General features: G+C 38.2%; 1 protein-coding gene across 9 annotated transcripts in view; it reads left to right on the top strand.

The window, feature by feature from the left end:
* The window catches only part of ITGB3BP (integrin subunit beta 3 binding protein), a 28,034-nt gene extending 6,110 nt beyond the window's left edge, over nt 1-21,924 (top strand). The window contains exons 3-10 of one of the 9 annotated variants that reach the window (XR_011811154.1): nt 811-946; nt 6,231-6,312; nt 8,344-8,422; nt 9,547-9,640; nt 11,504-11,563; nt 18,835-18,899; nt 19,295-19,386; nt 21,552-21,924. Coding sequence is in view for 5 of the 9 variants with exons in the window: in XM_072041976.1 (XP_071898077.1) it covers nt 811-946; nt 6,231-6,312; nt 8,344-8,422; nt 9,547-9,640; nt 11,504-11,563; nt 19,295-19,353 (510 nt within the window). In the remaining 4 variants the exon portion in view is untranslated. Of the gene's footprint in view, nt 1-810; nt 947-6,230; nt 6,313-8,343; nt 8,423-9,546; nt 9,641-11,503; nt 11,564-14,006; nt 14,027-17,265; nt 17,388-18,834; nt 18,972-19,294; nt 19,393-21,229 lie in introns of those variants that run through there. The other 8 variants (XR_011811153.1, XR_011811155.1, XR_011811152.1 and 5 more) reach the window with 8 other exon arrangements.
* Nucleotides 21,925-22,671: the final 747 nt, after the last annotated feature.

Raw genomic sequence — 22,671 nt, 5'->3', positions numbered from 1 at the left:
AAATTATACTTGGAACCTATATCATTCTGTGAAATAAAATGAGTGTGAACATAGGTGGCGGTACAAGTGGCACAGGAAATGCTTTCAAATGAGAGATGAAAAGATCAGGAAGCTTTAATACGAGTTCGGTGCATAGACTTCTGGAGCTCATGCTGGGATTTTGGTGAAGCCTAGAACATAGTAGAAGTTGTGATAAAAACACTCGTTTGTACGGATAACCATAGAATGCAGATCTATGTAGGTGTGAAAAATTGAGTATTGTGCTTTAGGACAGCTAAATTAACAGCTGGCTGGAACTGAGAAGAAAACTTCTGAGGGTTACATAGTTGTCTGTTATGCTTATAGCTACAACTCATGTTCCTAGTTTACTATTTATTTCACCTGTAAGCATAGACTTTTTAAACAGAGTTTACTTGTTAAAACACTGTAACAATTTAAATCTATAAACATTAATATTTTCTTTTATTAAATTACTCAGCAATGAACTACAGCCTTTTCCCTGGGCTTGGATTCTTCCTGGATTGTAGAGTTTTGAGTAAAACCAATGTTTGCACATGTATTATGTGCTTCCCATAAACGGGAGTAAAGTTTGGAATTACTTAGAAAAAAAATCTTTCACCTGATAGTAAATTTTCAGAAAGGCTTTGGCTGATTTGGGATGCAGTATGCAACTCTGCTGATAGGAAGGGTAGAGGCTGGAATGTATTTGCTTTGCAAAAGGAAAGTTTGTTGTGGGTTCAGATGTGCATAGATGCCCCTATATCTTCAGCCAATGTTGATCCAGATTCTCTGTCTCTTATTACATCACAGCCATCTGAAGCAACACCTTTGACCAAAAAGAAGAATCTAAACTTGTACTCACCTACAACAGGAACGCGCCAGATAAGTCCATTTTCATCTCCCACAAGTCGTAATGCACGAGATCTCAGAAATGGCCTATCAAATGGTTAGTTGAACATTTTGTCTTTCTTATTGCAACGTTTTTCTGGTTATTGGCCTGATTTAGTAATTTATGTCTCATATTTGAGTTCTTTTTTGTCTTAAAGCTTATGTACTTCCCAGTTTGGTGTGGAGGGGCAGGCTTAGCTGTTCGTGCCAGAAAAATAAACGCATGCATCCATGCACATATACTGCATTTCTCAGTTCTGAGTCTTCCTGTATGAATATTGAAAGTTATGTAGATGTTATCAGATCAAAGCTAAAAAAGAAGCTGAATTAGACTAACTATTCTTCTTTGCCTTCTTTTATGTAATTTTTGTACCATTGTTTTTCAGAGTGAGGCAGTGTTTAATTAAGTTGACATAACGCTGAATGTCACTAGCTCTCAGAAAATATACCTTTACTGTGCAGTAAATGGGAAATAACCATTCAGTTTAGGACGTATGCCCACTCACACAGTCAGTTTTTCATGCAGACAAAGTGTGACTGCTCAAGAAGTATATTTTCAGTAGACTAACCTGCTTGTATGCTTATATACGTTGTGGATTTTAATTGTGGAAGAACCACTTACTCAGCTAGTGTGACTTACTGTATTAAAAAAATAATACAAAGAGATTTGCCATCTTTCCCAGATAAAGCCCAAGAGCTTTTTTTTTTCCCCTGTAATATAACTCCTATAAAGATGGTTGTCTCAATATGAAAACTTGAAATGATTTAAAAAACAACAATAATAACAACAAAAACAATAATAATAATCTGTCAATTCCCTTATTAGCATATTCCTTGTTAAATTCCGTCACTATCTTAAAAATAAAAATAAAAAAATAAAAAATCTTGAATTTGTCTGGCTTTAATTTTCAGCCATCAGTTCTTGTTATGCCTTTTTGTTGGGTTAAAGAGCTTTTTATGCCCCATATATTTTGGAATTTATGTGCAGTAATTGAGGCCTCACTAACATTCATGAATTATGATGAGTAGAAACATTCTGAGCAGGATAGAATAACCACTGTTTGAAATTTATCTAGATGTCTGCAGATTTTTGTACTAGCTATTGCACCATTATGCTCTCATGAGGATCAGCAAAAGTGAATTTCTTCACACACGCACACAAATAATAGATTTTTATTTTTTTGCAAAGGAATGTTGGAATTCTGTCAAAACTGGCCAAACTAAAAACGAAAATTACTAAAATATCCTGCAAGTGGAAGGTACTATAGTCTGATCATTACATCCCTTTACCTTAATAAAAATAGCAGAGTACCAAAGCACGCAAGTGTTTTGGTGGTAGTATAGCTATGCAGAGTTACAGGGTTTTGTGTGGTGTTTTTCTTCGTTAATTTATTTTTTTTCTCCTAATTAGTAGTCATGCTAGAAAACTAAACAGAAATAGCTATATACTAATTCTTTATTTTGCTGTGATTATTCCTTATGACCTGTCTTTACATCTTCCTTGTCTGTTTGTCAGACAGTTCTAATGTCAGTTGAGTTTTTCTTGAGCATTCACTGCCAATTGGAAGGTTCACAACTTTCCTACCAGGTTGACTGCTGATTTCTGTTCTCCCTAGAGTAGCGGTTCTTCTATTTCAGCTTTTAAATTGGGCATTTACCCCCAGAACTAGTACAAAAATGACTTTCAGCCATCAACATTCCAAGAAGCCTTTGGAGGAATAATTAGACTAATTTCTCTCCACTCTCATGGTGAATGATATCATCTCTCAGTTGTAGAAGCCAGGTGTTTTAAGATAGTACCTATATTTTAAAATACCTTTGCGCTCACAAACTGTGAACTGGATTATGTGAAGAGTCTGTGTGTCCTTTTTTCCTTTCTGACAAATATAACTTTCTGTATCCTGTACAAAGAAACCTGTCAATGAAGAGAGTTTCCAAGAGGTGTTCTCCATCCCATCAGAGATCTTTTATTGCAATCAGTTGATATACCTATACTGGCATCTGCCATGTCATAGAAGGGTCAGGTTTTTTTCCTCACTTAAGTTAATTGTTTTGTCTTGACATGGCATCCTACATCCAGAATGGAACAGCAAGTAATCAGATTCCAGCAAAGTGACTGCACGTTAAACCTAGTAGCTGTTGATCACTGAATTAGGACTGCTTGTATCCTGAGGGAAGAATCAGATTAGAATAATCTATGTCCCCTTTCTATGTTATCCTTTTTAACACTTAGCTTTGCAAAAAGTTTTTAATTTTTTTTTTATGATGGTAGCAGTGAGATACAAGATTAAAAATACTGTGGATCATTAATTATTTTCTCTTGAATATTCCTCTGTATTTGTATTTATCTGCTTTAATGACTCTTTCCTTTATTTTGTCCGGATGTCCTTCTGTGACACAACACATGGTAGTGTTTTAAAACTTTCCTTCAGCAGCTCAGCATTTGCATTACATGCCTTATCTCTTAAGTAAAATCAAAAAAGGGAGCAAAACATCTTGTACTAAAATGCCTATCTACTCCGATGTCAATGGGAAAGGTGAACATGTACTGCATTTCCATACTATTATTAAATATGGACATAAGGGAACATTCATTTTGCCTATAAAAAGACAGATCACGTGATCAGAGCTGACATTTAGATGGGTAATTATTCAGTAATGTAGTACGAGCCATCTTTGCCCCCATGTTCATATAGCTACAAGCTGGTGGAACAGACTTCTTATATCCCAGCTTCAAGTTGTCCTTTTAAGTCCACCATTTCTCTTCTTCTGAAAAGACGCTTTCATTTTAAGTGTTGCAGTGTTTTATCAGATTATGGATATTACCTGTAGGTGAGGTATTACTGTGTAATCTGTATTCTGTTTTTCCATAGGAATGAATTTTTATTACAAAATAATGCCATTAGCTATAAAACAGACAAACAAAACTTAATTTGTGTTTTATAAAGTATAAAAAGTTCTCTGAATCCATCTCGCTGGAGGCAGAAGGAAATTACTTGTCTAATTTTTGAATAACAGTGTGTTGGAGTGCCTCAAAGAAGACTAAATCCCTACAGAATGCTCAGACTGTTCAAAAGTAACATTTATTTTATGAGAAGACAGGAACCACCCCAATCAATTTACTCTATATTTAAATCAATCCAAGATTCTGTCATTCCATAGCACTGGCCTAAAAGTGCTATCTCTTTGATAACTGATGACTGATTGAAATGAAAGTACTCTAGATTTAAAATGAAATCTTTTGGGGTCTTAACCTTTAGCTACTGTGGTGGAACAGCTTGAACTTCTATAGCAGCTTGTCATTCTGAGGTATTTCTAAATGTTTTACATAATATTAAAATTAAAACTTAATCTATCCCTGTGCGCTGATACTTCTGTGTAATAATTCAGATCTAGGTAGAAGAAATCAAAATGTTTAGTTCTTAGTGTGGCCTCTTTCTCAGTCTAATGTCAGAAAGGAGAGAGATTGAAGTAAAATAGGGAAAATATCTCATTCTGGAGGGTCTGTTCTGGGATGAATGCATTTGGTAAGGCCACAGTAAAGACCTTACGTATCTGTTGTAGGGATGGATGTAAACTGTCTGAAAATACCTTGCTGTGAACTTCTTTGGCACTGTTTGGCTACAAGTACAGTGAACTAAAGCTGAGTGTTATGCAGTTCAAAGTTGCTAATTATTAAATGTGCTAATGGTTTAATTTTTTTAAGAGGAATACTGTCACCAGAAGAAGAAGAAAAAAAAAGAATGTATCAATTATGCCTCTGCCCCCTCATAGGCATGCATACACCTCCACCATTCTCTCCTTAATGACTGTCAGATCCAAATGAAATCTGTTGCAAAGCAGGATAAAACTGCCAAAGAAGTGAAATTGTACATTGCAACAGAAAACAAGAATGATACTGTCATGAAAAAATGAAAGTGTTTCTGGGGGGAATTCTTAAGGTGGGAATTACTAAAAACTCACGTTATATGACGTTTTTGACTTCAGCCACAATCAAAAATAGTCTCTTTGGATGTGACCTCTTTTTAGGTGGAGCGTAGATAGATACAACACCTGAGGTGTGGAAAGGTGACCATATAGGCCGTGTGAAGCACAGGACTGTGAATAGTTATGGCCTCGCTAGTTTCAGTAGACTCACCAAATACTTTTGTGCTGTGAGATGAAGTGTGATAGTATACACTACATTTTGAGAATTAGTTGAAAGAGATGCAGTACTCTTTCTGCAAGAATATCACCCTCCTGATGTGCTAACTGGAAGGCAAGCAGAACTGACAAGCTAATGTACTGACTTTAAAAGCAATGGTAATGGACAATATGAACAATATTTAGTCTGTTTTGTTCTCATGTGATTTGTCTGAATTGTATAAGTAGTGATAAGTTGTGTAACCAGATGGAAGTTCAGAAAGCCTGTTGTGATCAGAGATAGATTGCGTATCTTGTGTGTTATACATAATGAGGTTATTGAGCCACTTCAGCCAGCAGCCAACGAGCTAAAGGTGTTATTTTGTTCCTGCTCTACTTTTCCTCATCTCATCTGCTTCACTGAGAGCATCCTCCCTGTCCACCTGCTGTGGGAGAGCAGCCTGTGATAGACACACTAGATCCTGGTCATTTGAGAATGCCCAGCCTACAGTGACAGGAGGACAGTTTGTTTCCCTTACATCACCAGTGAGTCAAGATTTTGCTAACAAATCCACAGGAATAGACTTTTATGGTAATAACCTATTCCTGCTCCCTCACAAAGCATGCAACTGCTCAAGGTATTGGTGCACTGAAATATAGAAATATGGCTCGACATGCAGAATAATGGCAGCTGGCATATGATTTATCACGCCCCATCGTATGACAAGTTAGAGTATTATATTGTCAGTATGGTATGTCAGAGCCTTTGGAAATAATTTGCACTGTCTCCTTGTAGTTGTTTACAAGACAGAACTAGGGGCCAAGCCTTATTAAAGGGAATGGAAGTTTCATTGCTCAGTCATTACGGTGTTTTCATGGTAAAGCTCTGTGCTAATATGTTGTATTTAGGCAGCTAATAGGATTAAAAAAAATGTAGAAAACAGACATTGTCAAAATTATACAAAATTCCATTTATTAATATGATAATGCCGAGCTTTTCACAAATATAAATGTCATGGGAATTGATGAGAGATCAAATTATGAAAGAATAAGTAATAGTCAAGTTAGGGTGTTTCATTACAAGGGAATCTGCCCTGCTTCATAAGTGAGTGTTTTTCTCTATCTAAAAGATCATTTATCAGTCAAGGTTCATATTAACACCTTCTTCACGTGCTTCAAATACTCAGTGTTTGTTTTTATCATTTTTTCTTTCCTTGTAGACCTCCCAGGAGATGGAAACAAACAGAACGAGTTGGAAATCAGATTATCCAGAAGAGGGCAGTGTCAAGCAGAGAAGGATGCGTAAGCGTGTTAAGTGCTTTGTGGATGCAGTGCCGTGATTTTTGTTTAGGAGAGACTGGTATTTCATATAGAATTAAATTAATAGCGATTATTTTTTAATACTTGCAGTTCCTCAGGATTGGATATGTGAAGGCACTGAATGGCAGGCTTAGTTACAGGTACAAATTAATGCAGGGTTTGCAATACCGCTGTCCAGCCACTTCTGGCTTTCAGTGGTAGTGTGGGGCATATGGCACTCTACCAGTTATACACCCGTAGTACTACATCATGAGGTATCATAACAAAGGTCCCTAAATGAAGATATGCTTTGCCTTTCCAGACTCTTCTTGAAGTATACATTCTTTACCTTATTTTTGGAAGTATTAACTGCCAAAGCTAAAGGGCCGGTAGCCACGGGACACTGAAGTTGTACATGGTGTCCCAGATGAAAATTCTGTTGTGGCTCGATACTCTAATTCATATGTATGTTTTTACTAACAAATAATATTTGTGACATTCAGTCAACTAATTATTATGTTTCTTATACTTGAAGTTGTAGCTCTTCCTTTTGATTATTCCAGATGAATTTTTGATGTGTGTGTGTCTCCCTCTCTTTTTTTTTTTTTGTGTGTGTGTGTGTGTAATGGACACTTCCCCACCATTAGGTAGAAATTCCCTCATTGTTGAATGGTACCTTCTTAGGGATGGAGCTTGACAGACAGTAGAATTGTCTGGATGGTATGCTAGGTAGTAAAAAATTACATCTTACAGTAATATCAGTGGGAAGCTGTAAACTCTGATAAAAAGGGTTTTTTGGTTTGGTTTGGTTGTGGGTTGTTTTCTGTCTTTTTTTTTTTTTTTTATTTTGGTGTTATGGCAAATCCCTTGATCAGTACTTACAGGCGCGTTTCATAGTGATAGGAACCTTGAACCTGCAGAACAATTTGAGTAATCAGAGTCTCCCTTGATGTGTAAATGTTTGCATTCAATAACTCAGTATGTTTTTTTTAATACAAGATTTTTGGAAGATTAGTAGTTAGTGACATGTCAGAAAAAAGACACATTTGTAAACTAATATTTAATTAATATTAATATTAATTAATATTTATGTGAACTTCCCTTCACTTTATTTTTGTAGGTGGAGAATACACGGTACAATACACAGACATTGGTGTTTTCTTCTCTGCATAGCAAAGCCTTCTGTTGTCACGTTGAAATGCAACGATGATACTTTTATTTGCTCATACTGTAGTTGTCTTTCTAAGTACTGAAGTACTGTCTTTGGGATTTCTTATGAGCGTGATTCTCCCTTCTGTGGGAAGAATTAGCAGAGAGATGATTTCTGTTGTCTCTGATTTACAAGTTTGCATGCTTCCAAGAGAAACGAGCCTAAACCTTTATTATAAGACTTTTTTCAATACATATTCAGTGCAAATCCTTAGCCATGCATTAAAGTCTGCCTTTTAGATCTAATCTGCTGGTATTTTATTTTAATTTTTATTATAAGAATCATTCATCTCTGAAAGCTGGCCATCTTTACACTGGTAGTAAAATATATTTGTGGTGTGAAAGAGGAGATAGCACAACAAAGCTGGAAAAATGACCTTGTGCTATTTTGTCCCCATGGAGCTCACTATTAACTTCTTGTGTTTCTTGTGGTTTCAAGCAGTGGTGTACGATCTTGGAGCCCATGGACCTGGGGAGCTTGAGCTGTTGATAAAATTCCTGTTCTTGGGAATAAATGAGTTAAAATCCTGTTTTACCATTGCTGTCCTTTGTGATCATAAGAAAATCCTGATAGCTGAACTTGAGTTTCTGTCCTTAAATTTAAGATACATCCTTTTGATATTTCCTATGTAAGTCCTTACAAAAGGCAAGCTGTATTTGGTGTTTATATGACACAACCAGGTTGCATAGTCCATCTGTTCACAGTTTATCTCCATCCATCCTGGGTACGATGTTAAGAAATTCTGGGAAACATTGTAAACACTGATTTTTCAGTAAATTGTGATGTGACTAATTGAAATTGTTTTATTTTATTTTTTTATGCAGGTTTGCAGAATTGCAGTCCAAAGTGAAAAGTTCATTGGTTAGATTTCTGAAAACGAGAGCAAGTCTGACAAACCTACAGGTCTGGTTTACACCACTTTATTTATTTTTAATCTACATTTATTATAGGAATTGAAATAAAAATGAAATCTTGTATATAACATTTGAGTTTAAAGGAATAAGGAAGCAAAAAAAAAATTCTAGAAACCAGGAAGACTTGACCTGGAAATAGAGAAAACATGCTCTCCAAAAAACAGAACTTAGTAGCTTTTTTTTTTTTTTTCTCTTAGAGAAGTTGATTTTCCAAGAACACCATTTTAAATTTGTATCTCTCTCCTCATTTTGTACAGGAATAAAAGCATATGAAGTAGTTTCCAGCTATTATTTATTAGTTGAAGTATGAATTATTACTGCATAGATTTTTATGTCCTTGAAAATTAAATATCCCTTTGTACTATTTAATTTACCTCTAATGTATCAGCATTTAATAGAGTCTATTTAATACATACTAAAATGCAAACCATTCTTCTGGTTTATTCAAATTTTGTTTCCTGAATAAATTTAGCACAAGGTTGCTTGCTGTGTGTCAATATCTTGAAATAGTTCAGTGTACTCAAAGTATTAATTTATTTTACTTGCATGTGTAGTCTGACAATGTATTATTTACAAAAAAAAAAAAAAAAACTACTACTAATTTAAAATCTTTTAATTTAAATGTTTATTTAGAATCCTATTGAAAAATCCTTTGTATTTTTCCTAAGATTGATACCGTAAGTTTTCAGATCTACCATGAAATGCTGGGGAGTGTATTCAGTAGTGTTAGATGCTTGTAGATTTCCATTTTACTTACATATTACAGCAAGCTTGTACATGCTCCAAGATTGCTTTTCTGGGGATCAAGTGCTAATCTGTTTAAACAGCTGAAGACTTACGAATGAAGCGCAAATAACAGGAAATTTTTAGGTAATACTTTTAAAGGTACCTGAATGCCGTCTTCAAAAATGACATACGTTCCTACACACTTAAACTCTTTAATCCCTCTGATTCTGTGAGGTGAAGTCTCATGCATCGTTGACAGTTTATGAAAAAATCCCCCAAATTCTGTCTTTCAGGTGTAGTTACTAAGTTGTTGCCATCTAAGTAGGTAGGTTGAGAATGAAACTTAACAGTGTCTTTTAACTGTGGTTTTTGTTTTTTTTTTTCCAGGCTTTAGAGGGCAGTAGAGAGCTTGAAAATATTATTGGCGTCTCAGACTTGTCTTGCATCTTGAGTGCTGAAGTGCAGAAAACCCAAGTGCTAAGTAAGGAGGATTTTCGATAATATTTATCCCCTTTATAAAAATTTAACTATGACAACTCCAATTTTTTCCTGGATTTATACACCGCTCTGTGTTATGGCGGAGTGTTGTACTCCAGGCCTCTAGCATGTGAATTCTTCTGCTCACAACAAATACACCTTAAATGTCCTTGTGCATCCAACTAGGGACATAAAAGAAAGGCAACCCCAACAGCTCACTCTTCTAACTCAGTCACAGATGGAGAGGAAAAACTTGCAAGAGCAACACCTTTTCTTATGTAAATGATTAGATACTTAGTGGGCAGTTAGCTAGTGATTAGGCTAAACGTTTGCACTTTGATTGCATTGCCTTTCTTCTCTTTTTGCAAGGAAGTTGTTTTGTTTGTTTGCCTGTTAGGAGGATTAGGCTGAATATAGGTTTCCAGGCTTTAAAAATTGCTATTCATGTGTCTGTAAATGATGGACATACCAGATGCTTATTTTGTTGGGATAAGAGCACTTTACAAATGGCACATCTGTAATACTTTTCCAAAGAAAAACAGAAAGATCAAGATTTTCTTTTTAAAATTTCCTAAAATGGACACACAGATCCTTACTCCAAGTCAGAAGTTTTTGGGAAAAAAATAAAGATCTTCCTTACCAGGTCATTCTGTAGAGACAAAAGCAGCTGTAGGCAGCAAAAGGTTCTGTTGGTGTTCAGGCCCTGATCTTTATGCCTCAGTTTGTTCATTTGTTTTCACAACAGCAGCATAACAACATCTATACCCACATGGCATGCTTGTAGTACAGCTGTGTGTCTAAGATCGTACACACCAAACAACTACTTCTCCTCAAAAATTTGCATATATGCCATTGTTCCTTCAGATATTTTTTTTACCACCCCCTTATAATCCAGTTCCCAGCTGACCAAGAAATATAAATAATATATACATAACATGTAGTCACTGTATCCACTCCATGGACAAGCATTCAAATAAGGTAAGTATGCAAAGTTTCTTATCCTGCAGCGAATGGGATATTTCACTGGTATGCGTTATTCTGCAACCCTTCTGATTGCTCTGCTTTCTGCAGAGCTCAGTAACACTGAAATTAGCTGTAGGAGAGCAGAACAAATGCTGGCCGAGACTGCTACGTATGTTTGCAGCTGGAAACAGGTGGACAGTAAAGCCCCAGGTACTAGAGGATGTTTCTGACCGAAGAGCACTGTGACTCCTTTAATGCATTAGGTGAATGCACCCCAGCAGTGGAATGTGTGCACCACACAATTCCAGCAGTTCCTGTTGTTTAAATTAACATTTCTTTCCTGACTTATTCCAGTGCTCATTCAGTTTTTATTTTGCATTTGTATACACTGTACGAGTTCCCACTGTAATGCATATAACCGGATGCTTTCTTAAACAAAACGAAGTTTTGTGAAAACAGTCTGTGTTTACATTACTACCCTACACCCTGGATAGGGCAGTAAGACCACCATATCCAGGAGAAGGTTGCAAATGAGATGCCAGACCTATTGTTGACACTTTCTGTTATGCCCACTGTTTCTGTTAGCTTCCTGTTGCCTTTAAAATGGGAAATAATCCTCTGAATTGGAACAAAGCACCATGTCAGCACTGGAAGACAAAAATGGGAACAAAATGTAGTCTGAGGCTTGTAAGCATAACTTTTCAAAATTTTGTTCATATTGAAATATTTGTTGTTAAATTTTTTTGAGCACAACATATAGATAAGTTTGTTTTTTTTTTCTGTTATCACTTGAAAAATACGAATGCTTTGAAAGCGAAAAAGAAGATGTATTCTTCTCTTTGAAATCTCTGGGGAAACATCTATTGATTTTTATTTTATTTTTTTTTCTTCATTTCTTCACTAGTGGGTCAAGCAGAAGAACTACAGCTGTTGGAAAGAAACCATGGAAAACTTCCTGCCCAAGGTATATAAGTTCATACACATACATATATATATGTGTGTATGTGTATGTGTGTGTATATATATATATATATACACACAACTCATATGTAATAGATGCTGTGATGATTCCTTTTAGTTGATTTCTTCTTATTTTTTTCTACTTTAAATAAGTTGGATAACCTTTAGCATATGAAAATTGTAATAATCAAATATATTTCTTCTGAGCATGCAAGCCAGCCTAAACTCTTGCTCTGTTCAAATGTAAATTTAATCTTTTCAGCTATTTGATTGTGTTGGGTATTTTTCCATGAAATTGTGAATCATTAACAGTCCTGCACTTGAGGCATGGTCCAGAAATAAGTGTAGTCCGATCCCAGAGACATTACATACCCTTTATATATACCAGTTATCCTTGTTCTTCCTCATTCTCTTCCCTTCCCCTGCATTTTCAGTGTATAAGCCAAGTAACATACACTCTGCAGCAGAACCTTTATCACCTTATATGTATTGGGAGGTATTTAGCACACTCCAGGGGACTGTGAAATCCTGACTATTAGGTTTCTTCATAACTGGTGCTGTGAAAATATTTGAAGTTGGTGGCTTTTAATATAGCGTGGCCCACATAGCCACTTTAGTGCCTTGTCTAGCTGGGAAGGTGGCTGGAGGGGATACAAACAAGATTTTTTTTTCTTTTTCACTCTCACTAAAATCAACTCACATTCACTTGCTGTTAGTTTCTTACGTTCCATATTGAAATAGAGCGAAACCAGAATCAAAATCAGCAATGGCAACGTGCTGCTTTGTCTGCCAGCAGTCCCAACAAGTGTTATTGCTTAGTGTTTCACAAGGAAACCCTTGGTTTTGTTTCTATCTAGTGTTCCACGGGCCTAAATTCTTTCTGCTGCGCGGAATTCTTTCATTATAGTGAAGAACACTGATCAAACTTAAGTTCTCCTTATTACCATGGAATGAAAAGGAGTGTCGTTATTTTTTGAGGAATCTGATTCATTTGTGCAATCTGCTCTTTCTGATTTACCGCTTCTATTCCCCCTGTCCTTCTGTTCAAATGATCACAGCCCCATCAGGCAGCGATAATGGTGAGCACCGTGGGCCACTGCAGATTTAAACAGGCTGCTTCCTTTGTGCGCTGCTTTTTAATGATCACCAGGATACACATTTATAGTCCCATCTTTGCTCTAGAAACTAGCCCATAACACTAAGCATATATCTAGTGATCAGTCTTGTTTGATAAGAAATGGTGTATTTTGTGAAAGTAGGATGAGAAATAGAACGATGAGCTTAAGCTGACCAATTTTGATGAACTTTCGATGTCAATTTTCCTTTGATAAAGAACAGATTCCATTTTTGCAAACTTGAAAATGTAGGAGTAGGAGAGATGAAAGATAAAAGAAAGCATTTAGAAATGTTTTACTTTGCCTTTTAATTTTGGATGTGGTTTTCTGTAATTATTTTTAATTAGTTATGCTCAAAATTTAAAACCTATGACTATTCTGTGGCTTGATACAGATGGAATGTCACATTATCATCACATGGTGAGGCATGAAATTTATTTACTTTACATAAACAATCTCTACATAAAACAACTTAATACAAAACATTCCTTGCTCAATGGGCAGCATTATGCAGGACTCTGTATATCATCTTGTGTGACCAACATAAAAAATGGCATCATTGTTTGTCCATGACTAGCATTTACAGTAAACAAAATGTTTTTGAATAGAATGTAAGCAAACTGTAAAACAGCTGCCAAGAGATGAAATCTAGTCAGTATGCTGCTCTCCAAAACATGCTTTATGTGTGTTGAAAATAAATGTGTAGGTTGCGATATGCATATTTTAAGGGAAAGTTTAATCGTTTCTATGTTTGAAGGAGTGAAGACAATATTCTAAAAAAAGAAAACTACTTAAGCTGGTTGTTACGAACTGTATTAATAATGTCTGTTTCCCCAAAAGATAAACGCTGACATAAATCATGTCCATGACTGTGCTGCCCAATTAAGAAACAGTAAGAGAGTGTTGTAGAAGATCAAATAGAGCATTAGGGAAACTATTTTCAGACTGTATCCTGTAATGAAATTAAAAATACTTGATATTTTGTCTTTTTGTTCATCTCACAAGCCCAAGGCCAAATATGATCATCCCTATTAAGTTTAGTTCTAAATGTTCCTAACTTTCATATTATTTTCAATTAAGTGATTTGAGTTTGTACTCTTGGTAACAGTAATGGTTGCTTTCCAAGAGACCAGGTCAGGGTTAACTAGATGGGTTTTCATCTAACCCTACGTGAAATTAGGAATGAAAGCAAAATGGAGAAATTAGAGACAAAGTACTACTGAGTTCCCATTCTTCTATCCAGTTTCGCTGTACTTTATAGAGCGGACAGTGAAAACGTTGACCTCTTTGTTCAAAAATAAGTAAGTGGTTCCTTTTTTACTTTTTGTTTAGTTTAGCCTTCTTACCTGTGATTTTCTGTGTCCAGAACAACTATGTATATATCACAAAGCATGAGAGCCCATTTCAGAGACACTGCAAAATACAGAAACCTTCTCAAAACAGATAAAATGGTAAGAACACAGTATTCCACAGTTTAACCCAATTTATGTCAGTTTGAGTCTGGACTTTTTATTGTGTCTTTGTGTATAAGCAACTGAATAGCTTGGGTCTGGACTGCTTTTGGGTTGCTGTGAGTGAAGGTAAATCAATTTTACAATATATTTGTAACTCATTCTTAAATGAAGTAGAATAAATTTGTTGAGCTTTAGAGATACTTGGGTGTTTGTCTCCCACCTATCCTTTCTCCTCCCCTTCCTGTGGAATCTTCTGGGGAAAAGGGAAGATACCAGAATTTAGTTGTATGTTTTCTGTAACATATCTGTAGTTTTTTTCTGACTGTAAAAACTAACATAAAAAACAGGGTTTCTCTCTGCCCAACTTTGCATTCACTTGCAGGTAAGAAATTATACCTTTATTGGGAAAAGTAAGTCCAATGAACTGGCTAATCAGAAATTATTAAGTGAACTGAATTAATTCACAAATTAACTTAGTCAGAAACTGAGTTTCTTTCCAGAATTTCCATTCCTTGAAAGCAAATGGAGCGAAGAGAGGGGATATCTAGATGAGATGTTAGGGGGAAATTCTTCACTCAGAGGGTGGTGAGGCACAGGAACAGGTTGCCCAGAGAGGCTGTGGATGCCCCTTCCCTGGAGGTGTTCAAGGCCAGGCTCGATGGGGCCCTGAGCAACCTGATCTAGTAGGTTGGGCCCTTTCTTTGGCAGTGGGGTTGGAACTGGATGGTCTTTAATGTCCCTTCCAACCCAAGCCATTCTGTGACTATGAAATACCATGATTGTCTGCAATACTCTCTTTTCAGGGAAGCAATGAGATGGATGCAGTGGCTGGACCTAGGTATTAGAAAAGATCTTTTTATTTAACAAACCTACAGTCTTCTTTATTGAGAACCAGTACGTGAGCTGAATGTAAGAACGAACAACGCGCTTTCCTTGTGCCAGTCCCACTTACAGGCATTTGTGAGAGGATTTTCTGAATTTCAGTTCTTCTTAATCTGTTTGGGAGAAGCTGCTAATACTGACCAAAAAATAAAAACAACAACAACAAAAAAAGGCAAGTTAGACCCTTACGATGCAGGCAAATGGCAGAGGTCAAGAAGAGGAATGTGCAGACCCACAGCACACATCCACAACTGGTGGGTGATGCCTTGGAGCTGAAAGCAGCTGATGAAAATGAGTGTTACATTGCGTGTGATTTGTCAGACAGCTTCAAAGAATCGTAACTTTGTTTGTGTGATGGGACCTGGCCTTGTTCATCTTTTCTTTGTGGGACAGCTATCTGTGCTTCTGCTAATAAGGATTCTTCTGCAAATAGACATGAAGAAAAACTAATCTCAGTTTCGTTTTTAAGTTATACCTCAGTGAGAATGCTCCTAAGTGGGCATGCATTAAGCAAAACTGAATTAGGACTAGTTCAGTGCTGAATGTGTGAGTGTGCACGTGCACACAAAGACTTACTGCAACTCACCCATTTTGTTTCCTCATAAATTGTTTTGAATTTCCCCGAGCAGAGACCCAGAGAAATCATTCTGCCCTCCTGTATTTACAATCAAAGCTAATTGTAAGATTCCCCCCAGAATGAACTGTAAGGAGGCGAGTGTCGTGTACTGATTTGTATTTGGTTGGATTAAAGCCTGTTGCCTGGGCTTAATTCGACAGCACATCTCCTCATTCAGTGCAAGAGGGCTTGTTTTAGTTTGTACCCGTGCTAGTCCTTTACAGTCTAGAAGACAGAGCAGAAACCACTGCGCCTGGTGCCCAAAATCTGCAGTGCTTGTGGTTTGCCCAGTACAAGTGAGTAATGCTGTCTACTGAAGGAGCCCTACAGCAAGGTAAGGGAGCTGCTGGACACGTCTCTGTTGGATCCCCCACCACCCCAGCAGGTCCCAGTTCTGTGGGATGTGCCTGCACCTTTCGAGTACGTATTTTAAAATACAGCCTGAGATTTGAGAAGTATCCGGGTCTGAGGTTGCAAGCATGATAAGCTTTTTGGATAGAAGGGGGCAATTTACAAAGCTCTCCAATGATTTAACATCTTCTGCTATGTAGATGAAATATTAAGCTATTAACTTCGGTGGCAGATACAGAAATGCACATGAGACGTATGACTATAGGCCTCGGACGTATATACATACAGAACTGTCAACCTGCATTTTATATCTAGGTGTCAACCACACTTATTCATGAGTTTCACACTTGTGTTTATGCTCTATTTTCCTGTGTACCTTTTTACAGACTCAATAACTATTAATTTTTAATTCTAGTGGCTCTAGACTTCAGCGTATTAAGTTTAATGAAAAATTAAAGAATTGTAGTTCCTTCAACAGCTACATGTAGTAACTCCTACATGAGAATAAATGCTGCTTTCTCCCATGAATATAATTATTTTAAACAAAAAAAAGAAAAGAAACATTAGTTTGGACTCACTTAGTAGCAATTATATGTTTAAGAGGTGTAAATAACTTGCTATCCAGACATTACAAATATCCAGGTGCTCTGTATGTGCTGATGACAACAAAATTGAAAAGAAAGACTGTAATAATTCTGACTGGTTTTCTCTGCAGAAGATATTGATTATTTGTGTGTGGTGAGAGATTTGGAAAATTCAATTAAAGGAGTTGTGCAAAGGTTTCATAAATTTTCCTTGTACAGCGTGTACACAGACATTGTTGCGTATTAAATCAATGCAGCACTTCACAATATATTTTCTTTGAAACATAAAAATAAATAACATTTAAACAGTTCTGCTTACTACAGAAACAAATTTTATTTTCTGTGAAGCATTTAGTCATGTGCTATCACTGACTCATACACATTTGCCAGCTGTAACAAATTTTATAGACGTTTTCTCCAGAGACATAGCTCATATACTATGAATTTTTAAATGAGCAAATGGTGAAGAAGGGATGTCAGCAATATAAAAATTGATCAGTTAAAAGATAAAAGCATAAGTAAAGAGATTTGTATGGTAGTCTTAATAGGTTTTATTAAATAAAAATACTATAAAAAGACAGTAATGAATAGACTGAAGGTTTTAACTGTGGTTGAGGTGGAGAAAAATTATTCTGGCACATTTAGTAGAAGATTGGTTTTATATCACCTGACAGGTGAACATTTTTTTTCTCTCTGCTTTTTAGATCCGTAAATGTTTTAGAGCAGTCAAACTTAGGGAAGAATGGTGGTGGAAGTAGGAGGGGAGAAGAAACTCAGGAGGATTCTGCCCTTTTGGCGCTGTTGCGGGCCAGGGACAGGAGACTTGGTAAGGGGCAGCGAGGCTTTTAACAACCCACTTGCACGGGGGGGTGAGGTTTCTGGTGACTGTCCAGCTGCTGCCTTGTGGTGAGCAACCCTAAAACATTGAGCTGATGAGAGGAGAGCGAGGGCAGGCTGGTCCCTGCACCCAGCCAGGGCTTGTGCCGCACCCCCAGGAGTCTTTCAGGTCTCCTCCTTTCCTAGCTGCTGTGGTCACAGCGGGTTTTCCTCGTATTTGGTGTCTTTGCTTTTATGTACTTGAGCTCACACATGAGTTCTGCATGTAAAATACCAAGAGAGAGGGGTGGTTGTTTTGTTTGTTTTGTTGAGGCATTTTTGAGCAACTCATTATCCTCATTAACTCACCAAAAAAAAAAAATAAAAGCTTAAGCTGCTATGACAAATGTGTTGTTTTGGAGCATCTGAGTGGTAAATAGTATTATTTGGCTCTGAATATCTAAAACTTAATGCCATCTCTATAAATATTACTATAAATATGACATATCATGGTATATATTTGGAAGCCTATGGTATATATGGGAAAAAGCTTGAGTTAATGAAGTTATGAACTTCATTATATGAGCCTGGGCAGCTTACATTTTTTAAGACCTTCTCAGAGTGAAAGGCAGACCTTGGCGTGGTTGCTTCAGTGTGTCGGGTTCTTTAAGTACCGTGTGGTCTGAATGCTGCAATCAGTGAGTAAAGGGTTCATGAGGACTTCTGGATTAGTTGCATTCAGCACAAAGAAGCCAAAGAATAGCAACTTGTCATTAAATCCGAGTCTTTTTCTGTTGCTTGTCATACAAGGCTGGACGGTTTTCTATTTTAAGCGACAGTTAGTGGTAGTTTTTTTATGATAATTTGTATGAACAAAGGGTGTTTATTAGGCATAATGCCGAAAAGTTGGACCTGAGGCAAAGCTGGGTTGGACGCTTTCTTGTGGAGTAACCTCAGAAGCCCTACTTCAGGGCAGAATTTCCGGCTTACTCCGGGACTGCTCCAGGTAATGTCCCTGGCACCTCCCGGGAGGCACAGACGGGGATTCCACATCCCCTGAGTCCACCAGGGCACAATGGAGACACTGGAGGGAGTCTCCTTGCCATCACCCCTGTCTCTAGCGGCTTTGATGCATCTCTGTGTAGGTTTCTGTGCAGTCCCTTTCCTCATAGGAGGAGTCTTTTTAGCTATAGGTGCTGCAAATACTCTTGTTTTCCTCTGTATGTTTAATATATAGCAAGTAATTCTGAATTCTTTCACCCTTTTGTGGTGGGGGAATCGCAGCGTGAAGCATCAGCAGCCACTACAAGCCCTGAGAGCAGAGCTGATCATCTGCTGCAGGAGGCCATTCAGAAATCTTGGCACTCCGAAGCACCTGCTTCAAGGCCCTTCCCCCTTATGTTCTCATTCCCTGAGTTCCTTTCTACCCTTGCACACTTTTCCTCTGCTTCTTCCAGCCATCTGCTTAGCCTTTCACCCCGGCACGGCCCTCTGAGCAAGGGGAACAGTCAGCAGGGCTCAGGTACGGTCGCCTCTCTTTGCCATCCTCGCAGAGGACTCGGGATGGTTGTCCCTCTTGCAATCCTTGATACAGGTCTGCTACTGTGGTCTTTATAGCTTGTTATTTCTTCTTTTGTTATTAATAGAAAAAAAAAAAAGACCAGGCTTTAACACTGGTAATACATCCTATTCTGTTTTGTCAACGTTGCTAAAGACGTGGCATTTGTGCATACACTTGCAAGTAATTCAGACTCTCAACTTACTGTTGCTTAGCTGGGGCACAGTAACTGTCTGAAGTAAAAGGAGTTCTGCTAACCATTGCAGAAGTTTGTTTAACTTGTATTTGTGTGGTGATTTTCCCAAGTTCTGTACAAACACCATTGTCCTGCTCATGAAACACTGCTTTTCTTCCTGCAGAGTATGCTCGGGCTGCCGATAGCGCCACGTTCTTCAGGTTGCTCCTCGACTCCCAGTAGCCTCTCAGTCTGCTGCATACCCACCCGCTGCAGGTGCAGGTAGTGTAATCATAATGACTGAGGTAGTTTTGTTTCAAGAACAGCAATCCAATTGTAACACGTTACCAAAGTAAGAAAACTTGTGTACTGCACAAGTACTGATTATGCCTTCTTAGATGCCATGATAGGTTCCTCAGAATGCACCAAGGAGCATGCCTGTGGCAGCCCTGCTGTGCTGTTAGCAGCAGGAGAACCTCACTGCCCGAGCTCAGGGCCAATGCTCTCCTGCAAAGCTGCTGTGTGCACCCCTCGCTGTGTTGGCAGCGCGCAAGTAAACGGCTCAGCTCCCTGCTGGCAGGCAGGTGCAGCCACCCAGAACAAGTCAGCCACCGAGGGCCTCCAAGCAGTTCCCTTTTTCCGAGAGAGCGCAGTGGGCTGCAGGGCAGATGGCCTGGCTGAAGCGGCAGCTGCAGCAGCTCGCTTCCAAGCAGCAGCTTTCCCAGGAGCAGCTCATGTTCCTGTTCCATCCCTGCACACGCACCCCAGGCTGGGCGGGCTGCATGTGCGCTAAGTCAGCCCGCGGTGCAAATGCAGAATCTGCGAGAAGAGGCAGCCTTGGGAACGCTCTGATCCAGCATCTTTACAGGGCTGTAGCAGAGCTGGGATGGAGCAAACCCACTGACACACAGCTGTAGTCTAACAAGGAAATTAAGGTAATCGTTGTTAGAGAGTAAGACTTTTGATCAGTGAAAGGACACCTCCCTCTTCTGTGTGATTTGTCTGATTAGTCCCACTGGGGTTTGAGCAGGGGCTGCCCAGTAGTAGTGAGGTGAGCAGGTTTCAAGTCCTGTTTCTGTATGTCCAGGAACAGAACACGCAGGTAACAAGGGGTACAGGGAAAGACAGCACAGAGAACCTGGCACCTTCGAGGGTCAGTTATCACAATTTTTTTTGCAAATTTACGCACATCTTTTGCAAAATTAGATGTAAACTCCTCTCATTCTGCAATCCACTGCATCTCCTTTCTTAGCATTCCCCCAGCAGAAAGCATAAACCAATGCACTAACAGACACCTTGAGACATGTTTTATGGGTTTTGAAATTCTTCCTCCTTTGGCTAGCTGTCTGTTCCACTGTTGTAAGCAAAAGCCCAGTTAGAGACTGACCTTGTCTATCATCATATATTACCTGGGCATGGGAAAACTGGCTGCTGTTATGTTTTATAAATTCCAGCGAGCCAAAGAAGTCTCTAAAGAAGAGTATCTGCAGGTTACGTGGCTTTCCTTTATAGTGCGAGAACATCACTCCTTTTGGAAAGTTAAAGTATTTCAAGTAATATGAAGGAATATGAAAAATCAGCTGTATGGCTTTTACAAGCTGTATAACTGTGTCAGTAAGGGTAAGCTCAGACATGTACATTTTGCCTCTCAGTGAAAGTTAAATTCTATTGTGTAATCAAAAGTAACCTAGAAGAGAAAAAAAAAATTAAACCTGCTTGATGACAAGCTCTTATGCCAGAGATTTATCCTACAACCCAGCTACACGCCATCCCCATGGCGCCTCACTCCCTGCAGTGGGCAGAGCACTCCTACACCTTATGGGCTGGGAACAGAGCAATCAGGGATGGAAAGCAGTGCAGGAAAGCAGAGTTAGCACCGTGTTCAGCAGCTCATTTTCTCCACTGAGGTAATTTCTGACTCCTACAAAATGCAGAGTGGCCTTTTTATGCTAAAATAATGGATTTAAGTATTACAGTGGCTTAGTAGCTTGAGTCAAACTCATCTTCAACATGAAGTTAACTCAGGCAGCCCTCACGTCTCTACTATTAGTTCCTCTCTCTATAACTGGATAGGATTGTTTACTCACTGACCATTGTGTTTTCACGCTCACTTTTTCAGGTTCTCTGTCCTCTGCCACATGACCAACACTGCAGAGCCCTTTGCTTTCTTATTGGTTAAGTTTATAGCTGTGATAGCTAAACAAATTAAAATAATTGCTGAAGTTTTTCTATAGCTAAACTCTCAAACAACTTCAAGTGTTACTACAGCTCACGGGAGACCATCTGTTGTTCTGCATTGCCTCAGGATGTGTGTGTCTATTTTCTATGCAGTGAGGCTACTGCTGGACATCGGACAGACCTATAATTGTGAACAGATCGTATGAATGATGCTGCTGCTCTCTGATTGCTATTTATTTTAGTCATTCCTTATCTCCCCACAGATATTATGTGAAAAATGCATTCCACATCAACCCAAACTTCTACATCTGCTTGATTGTACTTAAAAGGCGAGAAGAAACGGCTGTAAACCAATCTCCCCTACAAATACCAGTTCGGGATTGCTCATTGCGCTAGGCAGGTGCACATCTAGATAAAATTTCTGGCATCTATTTAAACTTAACAATGTGCACAACAAGATAATCTCAATGTAAATAATACATTTCTTCATGGGTGTTTTATGCAACTGTGTACAGAAGGCTGATTTAGATTTACCGATGCATGGAATACAAGCTATTTTTTCTGTATGTTCTTACCACAAATATGTAATAGTTACGCTGCCTTGGCTTAAAAAAAAAAAAAAAAAAGAAAAGAAAAGTACTATAACCCTCCCTCCAGGAACTGGATGAGAAGAAGCTATGTTAAAAGATGAATATTAGATCCCACGCCTCCCGGGAGCGATGTAGAACTTCACAGAACTAAGGTGCTCCAGGAAAGGGGTGCTTCCTGCTGGGGCAGGGGGTGCTCATTTAATCAATTCATCACCCTGCCAAGAAGCCTACAAAATATTATCTAAATGAATGTGTCAGGCTTTGCAACAAGATTCCTAAAAAGTTAGTGTTTGACAGATAACTTCTTCTAATGCTGATTGTGACCAAAAGATAGAGGATGGAACACAAAGAATTATTTTGATTACTGAACACATTTCAGTTGTTTACCCACAGGCAATTAACTGGCCATAGCTGCCTGTTATGGACACGTCATCTGTGAAGATGTTTCCTCTAACATTAACCTGAGGCACGCTATATAAAGGTATTGAATTCAAACCCACAGTTAAAACACGGGACTCTAATTTAAACATTTTCATTTTAGGTCAATGTTTTAGTTTAGTTATTTAATGATATATGGGGAAAGTTGTTACAGAACTGTTTCTTCTCCTTTATCATGCCCAAAATCGCCCCTACAGCATAGTGAATACCACACTGCTCAAATTGGTGAGTTAGGGGCGGCTTCTCTTGTGTTGAAAAAGTGATTTTAAAAGAAAAAAAGAGCAAAGTTCAGGATAAATGCACAAAATTGAATGTCATTTCTTGCTACCCCTGCAAAGTACTGTTACCAAAACAG

This window comes from Anas platyrhynchos, chromosome 8 (assembly GCF_047663525.1).
Source record: "Anas platyrhynchos isolate ZD024472 breed Pekin duck chromosome 8, IASCAAS_PekinDuck_T2T, whole genome shotgun sequence".
In the NCBI taxonomy this organism is placed as follows: Eukaryota; Metazoa; Chordata; class Aves; order Anseriformes; family Anatidae; genus Anas; species Anas platyrhynchos.
Note: the sequence above shows the minus strand (reverse complement) of the source record. Positions and strands in the feature narration are given on the sequence as shown.